This window comes from Opisthorchis viverrini (assembly GCF_000715545.1).
Source record: "Opisthorchis viverrini unplaced genomic scaffold opera_v5_372, whole genome shotgun sequence".
Lineage (NCBI taxonomy): Eukaryota > Metazoa > Platyhelminthes > Trematoda > Opisthorchiida > Opisthorchiidae > Opisthorchis > Opisthorchis viverrini.
In genome coordinates this window covers 185,850-192,630 of record NW_008752030.1, presented here as the reverse complement: position 1 = coordinate 192,630, position 6,781 = coordinate 185,850, and the positions used below count along the sequence as shown (strand labels likewise).

At 45.4% G+C, this 6,781-nt stretch overlaps 1 protein-coding gene across 1 annotated transcript in view; it reads left to right on the top strand.

The window, feature by feature from the left end:
• Nucleotides 1-437: 437 nt before the first annotated feature.
• The window catches only part of T265_10484 (hypothetical protein), a gene marked incomplete at both ends in the record, with an annotated part of 36,439 nt that continues 30,095 nt past the window's right edge, over nucleotides 438-6,781 (top strand). The window contains one exon of the mRNA XM_009176867.1: nucleotides 438-569. Within this exon, the coding sequence (XP_009175131.1) occupies nucleotides 477-569 (93 nt within the window). The remainder of the gene's footprint in view (nucleotides 570-6,781) is intronic.

Here is a 6,781-nt window from a genome sequence, read left to right as displayed (position 1 = left end):
ATGGATCGATGGTGATACAGTGATCCATCATGTCTGTAGTTAAGGTCCTGTTACAGCAGAGGATTTGCACAGCCAATGAGCCCTGATGAGACCAAATTTCCAGTTTAGTGGGCTCACTAGAATAACTTTGCCAAAGCTGAAAGATAACCCTTTAAACGAGAGTGATGCGGATGCAACTTGGAGCACCACACCTCTCTTTCATAATTAACACTAACAAAAACTCGAAACATCTTGCAACCACCCTGGTGTTAAAAATTTTAAAGTAACTTCAGACTACTCATTAGTAGTCACATTCCTAACAAGCTTTGACTCACGCAGCAAGTGAACAGAAGCCTACTTGGAAACAGTTTTCCGTATTTTTTTCCAACCGAGGCCCCACAATTTGATAAGCGTGCGCTCCACCTTTCAGTTTGTACCGTGTGACGTTCTTCTACAGATCGAAGGCTGCTAAACTGGCCAGTGTTCCCGAGAAGCCAATGGAACCAAAAGCAATGACAATCGAGCAGTTGAAAGCCTATCTTGAGGAGTGCCTTCAGTCCCCGGACGGCCAGATGGAAGAACAGTTTTCCGTAAGTCTACCCACGTCAAAAACATGCTGTTTCTGAATAGCGGAGTGCTTGTAAGAGGTGAACGAAGCGTTCGTGAAAGTGGGCATGGACTAAACACATTTACTTGTTAACCTAGAGCAAATGACATTCCAGCGCCTCCCTCTAAATAGCTCATCCAAGTAATTTTATGGGGTGGCCTGATACCACGCAGCCTAAATACGTATACCTGACTAGACGGCAAACCAGTATTCCGATGGTGTTTCTTAGTATTTTGGGTTTTACCTTCGTTTTTACATCCCACAGCCGAGGTTCTTCCCTACTGACCAATCCTCAGACCGCAGACTTTCTGGGGTTGGGATAATTCACGTGGTTGGCGAAAAGTGTTAAGCTATGACACCGCCTCTTTTCTTCTCACCAAATAAAATTAGTTACATAAGGTGAAGTGGGTATCCAGTATTGTCAACGATCATGATAAGGGCTAGGATGGTGATCATGGCAACAACGAAAACTGACAGATTCTGGAACAGCGACATTGGTCTCAGCAACCAGCAATGGTTGGTTCCTTGATACGGAAGCTACCTTTGATCCAGTGGACCTACGGGCAGTATGACAGTGTCTGTGGAGCAAATGTGTTACTCATTAATTGTTGACCCTTCTTAAGGCTTTGTACGCAAATTCCCGTGGCTATGTGGGGGTCAACGGGGAGCTCTTACCTGAGTTCACCACATGAAAAGGTGTCAGACAGGACTGTCGTCTTTCACCTTTCCTCTTCAACTCCTTCGTTGATACGATCATGGAAAACTTACTACCAGCCGCTACTACCTATGGAGTCGAAGTGATCCCTGGGCGTCCGCTCACAGATATCAATCTCTTCTTGGATCCGACCTCGTGGTAATGCAAACAATATCAAACTATCTAAATAATTTCGCCTCACGGTTAGGCATGCGCTTCACACCTGCAAAGTGTAAAGTGCTACTGCAGGACTGGGTGGGCTCATGCTTGCGGATGAACCGATTGAGGTGGAAGACAAATTTGTTGCAGCTGTATCAATCCCGTTGGTCTGGCGAAAGATGATATTTCCATCCGGATTGGGAAGGCCAGAGAGGCTTTTGTGAAAATTAGTCATCTGTGACGTAGGCGTGACAGCTTATCCGTCAAAAGTCAAGTTCACAATGCTGCGGTGTGCTACATACTACTATACGGATCAGAAACCTGGCCACTGCGCGCTGAGGACGTCAAAAGGTTTTCAGTTTTTTGTCATCGATTTCTCCGAATCATTGGCCGAGTCTGGTAGGAACACCGGATCAGCAACGCTGAAGTACGTCGAAGAGTTTTCGGAAGAAATAAATCGCCCATGATATATGAACTGATCAATCTCCACAGGTTGCGCTGGCTTGGTCACGTGCTCCGTATGTTATTCGACCGACTTCCTCGAAGGGCTCTTTTTGCGCAACCACTTGAAGGGTGGAAACGACCCAGGGGAGGTCAAACAGCCATTATTAGCAAACTCACTTGCGCTGGTCACTGCCGTCTTCCTGGATGGGGACCTCGAAACGGGCCACACCAATGGTCATTGACACAGTCAGAAAGGGCCCAGTCATGCCCCCAGTCGGTGCTTGTGCATCGAAACTATTGGCTTCAGTGCAAAGCCCCAACCCCCAACTTATCAGTCCTACATTTACGCATCAATTAATCAGCTCCCGCGTTCACTGCGCAGCTACCTACCCACCCCAAATCACCGGTGAATGAAACTACGGCAGCTACAACCACTATACGACAGGTACGCGGTTCTTACATCTGAAAATAATGATGATGATGTTTGATTGTTATTCCTAACTTTCTATTCAAATAAGGAAGAAAAGTTTATCAACAACTGCCTTGCAGTAGAGAGTTGCGAATTTTTCCGTCCGGTGTGATTTTGCTAACTCATCAAGGGTTTACTGTTTTGAATTCGCTACTGATTCATTTGGAACGTTACGGCTACATTTCCTTGGTGCCAGTGAGCAACAGTTTCATCGAATCGTGATGACGGAACATATGACCCATTTTCAGCTTGATTTCGTACTTCACGAGTATCCCGGTTCCTGACAACCTTGTGACAGCTGCTGGACAAGTCTGCAGGGTCAAGTACGAATTGTCGGCCGCGTTTTATTTCCGATGTAACTGTTACTTGCATAGGTGTAATGTACTACTCACAAGGTTACTGAAAACCTTTGGATAACTCACGACAGGTTTCGCTCTTCCACTTCAGGCTGCCTCACCAAGTGAATGCAGTCTACAACATTTCACCAACTTTCCTTTGGATAAATCACGACAGGTTTCGCTCTTCCACTTCGGGCTGCCTCACTAAGTGAACGCAGTCTCCAACATTTCACCAACTTTATGTTGTACATGAACCCAAATCACACGAAATTTGATTTATAGGCTCATCTGCACACCAATTTGATTTTGACAGGACAGTCACTCGGTAACCAGTTGGACCTCTCGTTTATGATATTCCTAAACCATTTCGTAGTGCTTCATAGGGATAAATATATTGTTTTTGTTGGCACTCTACTGCCCATTTTCTTTCCAATCTCGAACACCAACGCATTAGTCAGCATGTTTACGATTTTACGGAATTTCACTCCCAGAAGGGTGGGTTGGCCTGTCTAGCTTATGAATACAACTCACTAAGTACAAGTCTGAGTACTGAGATCGTTGATTGGGTGAGCCTAAGTTCAGTCTTCCTACAGGTTTGATCCAACCACTTGTGAAGATATACTGACATGCTTTGCGTTGGGTGATATGTATGTATTGACTAGACCCTCAAGGCGGCTGTACTAATCAATACTAAATCAATAACGTTGCATGGCAGGAGCGGTCTCGAATCATATCGGAGTGGGTAGATGTGGAAAGAATATCTTACCGATAACTTGACATCCTCCCTACCAGGAATTCGAAATCAAGACAAGATTTATCTTTCGGGCTACTGTTCATGATCTAGGCCCCCATGATTCGTTGTTAGTTTTCCACGACAGACTGATTATTACTGAATAATAATCAGTAAACACGTGACTGCGAAATGCTTGCATCGGGTGTCCGTTTGTTGCTTTCAGATTCATTCTGGAGGTGTTTTTTTTTGTTTAAGAGAATGAACCCTATTTACCGTAGGTACTACTTTTCTTCGTTTGAAATATCGATTTCCTCGGTTTTTCATGTGGACAGGAATTACGCAAGGAGGCTGCGCTGAAAGAATCTGCCGAAAACTTGACCACTAATTACGGTACTGACCCGAATAACAAAGATTTGAATCGTTTCCAGGATATTATACCATGTAAGTTTTGAAGTCGCTTCAAGTTGCACCTACTGGCATTTTTGAACACGCTTTTACATTAGAGGCTGACAGGCCTCAAACTGCCTACTTTCGTGTATGATTTGAGGGCAAAGTTTATATACCAAGCGTACTAGGTCATCGGCCCGGATTCGAATCAATGCACCACAAATCCACTAGGTTAATAGTGTGATTGAAGGTCTTGCAAGTGAAGCCAACTTATGCTAAAAAGTCAAGAACCACTGTACAGCTGTTTCATCCTTATTGGGGATCATCAGCAGTGAGCGTGTCTCACAGAACTAAAGAGAGTTTCAGGTCCGTGAACTTCTGGCTTGTAGTTAAGGCCTAGAACCTTCGGTCAAGATTGGTCGATCAGCAGTGTGATTCACTCACACTTGGAGCCGCTCATACATCAGTCAATGAAATTACGCGACGTGCCCAGGTGTTGTCTGGCTCCTCGAGGGATGACTTCCAATAAGGAAGGACTAGATCAGCTGGGTGTCCAGTGAACTTGATTTCATAAGCAATCACGTACGCATAGTAAAACGAAAGGGGAAGCATCGTTGAACGTGAGTGGAATTGGTCAAATTAAGATTTCGCCGTCTATTCTACTTCGATTACTGATGCCTGAGAAACAAATACGGCAGCAATATTCTCATCTGACCACATCTATTTCATAATCACAGCTTTCCTCACATTCTAAACGGACCATGAACAAAATACCTATCTTGCAAAACCCCTAAAACTGCAAACAAAAAGTTGTCCAGTGGGTTTCAAGCGTGTGTCACGCTGCCTGATTGGGAAGTCATGACTGGCGGGTCAATCGATCGTCACAACCGGGACAGTTACTGGGTCGTCGTTCGATGAGTCGGGCACGCCTGTTCAGATGTGAAGTTCAGATTCGTCCAACGCGCGTTGACGGAGTAGTGGTTACACGCTCGTCTCGCATATCATATGTCCGGGGTTCAAATCCCGACACGGTCACCGGATATGCACTGCTGATGAGCTCTGATAAGAGCGAAACTCGAGTCCAGTGCTTCCGTTTGGTGTGGACCCACCGGAATAATTACGCCAGAGCGGGAGGACGACCGTTCAAACGAGAGTGATGTGACTGTGAACAAACCACCTATCCCGCAAAACCACAAAAGATGCGCTCCTAATTGAGAAATCAGAACTACGGGGAACTATGTCTCTCCATAAGTTATACACATACACATCAGATGGTTCCGCCTGATGAGAACCTTCCACTCTCAGGCAGTCGTTGATTCCGACACACTGGATACTTTGAGTAGACCAATGACACTTTAAAACAGACCGAACAATTTGGGCAAATTCGTCGGTACTACCTGATTACACAAACTATTTTCAGAGGTTACACAAACTCGTGTAGACCGAATATAGCCTTGAGTCTCACTGATAGGACCTCGTTTAGGGAACACCCAAGAGCCGATGAAAAGGCTGGGGTGGGATGGTTCAGTGGACAGAGCAGGAATTTACTAACCGGAAGGTCCGTGGTTCGACCCAACCTCTGTATCTCAACTTCCTCTATGTAGGCTTAGGTAATTTGGCAGTATCCCAGCCCTCGTGCTTCCTTCGAGTGGCATGGCAGTTAGGCGCCAAAGGGGTGCTACAGATGAACGATTTTTCTGTAGTAAGAAGGCCGATGATGGTTTAAATCTGAACGCGATATGGTGTCACGTGTGATCGGCGCTCTCGGGTACTGTTCTGTTTTGCTGCCTTCCCAGCTAGCACACACGGTAACGACTTCACCCAGTTCCACTTCGCAATCCGGTTAATGAAGGCAGTTTGTCAATGCCGACATGAACCACCAGAACTCGTCCAAAGTTTCGTTAGTTCCCATTGCACATACAGGTAGGACGAAGCACCATGCATTTAAAAGATTCCATTCAGGGTGAGGGCTCGTCAAGACACAAATTTTCTAAACTTAAGAGAGAAAAAATGAGATAATAGGTCTGGTGGAATAGATTCCAGATAAATCAACGGGAGGGCCTTCTTAAGTAGGCGAATCGCTTTCGGCCAATACAATCATTTTCAAATCAATCTGGATTTCACTGGAGACTCAAATGAACCTCTCGTTTTCTTTATGAAAATATACTGCGATATTTCGAATATCGTATCAGCTGAAGCATGAGGCCGCATTTGTGCAGCACATTCATTTTGTCAAAACCGTAGACGAGAGATACACTTGAGTCTGCTGTGAAAACCAAACCGGTTTGCAAATGAGTGTATTTCTCGAAAACAGTGCAATTTGGGTTCAAGTAGAACATAAGGTTGACGGAAACTCGGGAACTGTGCCTACCTGATCAGCCCCAAGAAGAGCGAAAAGCGGTCGTGGACTGCCGGAGAGTTTTCAGCAACCTTGTGAGTAGTTTCCTAGGTGAACCACTGTTTGTTGAAAATATGCACCGGAACCACATCAAGTTTTGTGACTCATTTGAAAACCTGTCGTAATGATGTCACTGATCAATGAAGGAACGCGTGTACGAAAGCCCGTAGTTTCCTGACTGTTTCATCAGCGGTGGCACATGAGTTTCACCTTCCGCTGTCCCCTGGAGCTGAGACACACATACACACGGTTTACTTAGTACCAGGTCAACTTGTGGTGGATACTTCTAAGTGGGACGACAAGCGAATAATTTAACCACTTTTAAACAAAAGCCTCATGTTCGCAGTTTATGAGAAAGAAATGGTTTTCTCTGGGTATGTTGCAGTGGTCCGAGTTTTGTACTTGTCGGGCCCAGACATGGAAAAATTACATGTGCAGGGAGTGACACATCCCCAAGGTCACCATCGGTACGACACGTTTCGGAAAGCAGGTGCGTTGGTGGAGCGCACCAAACACGGATTAGCAACATAAGACCAGTGGTGTGGGGCTGAAATTGTGCACGACCGGAACACC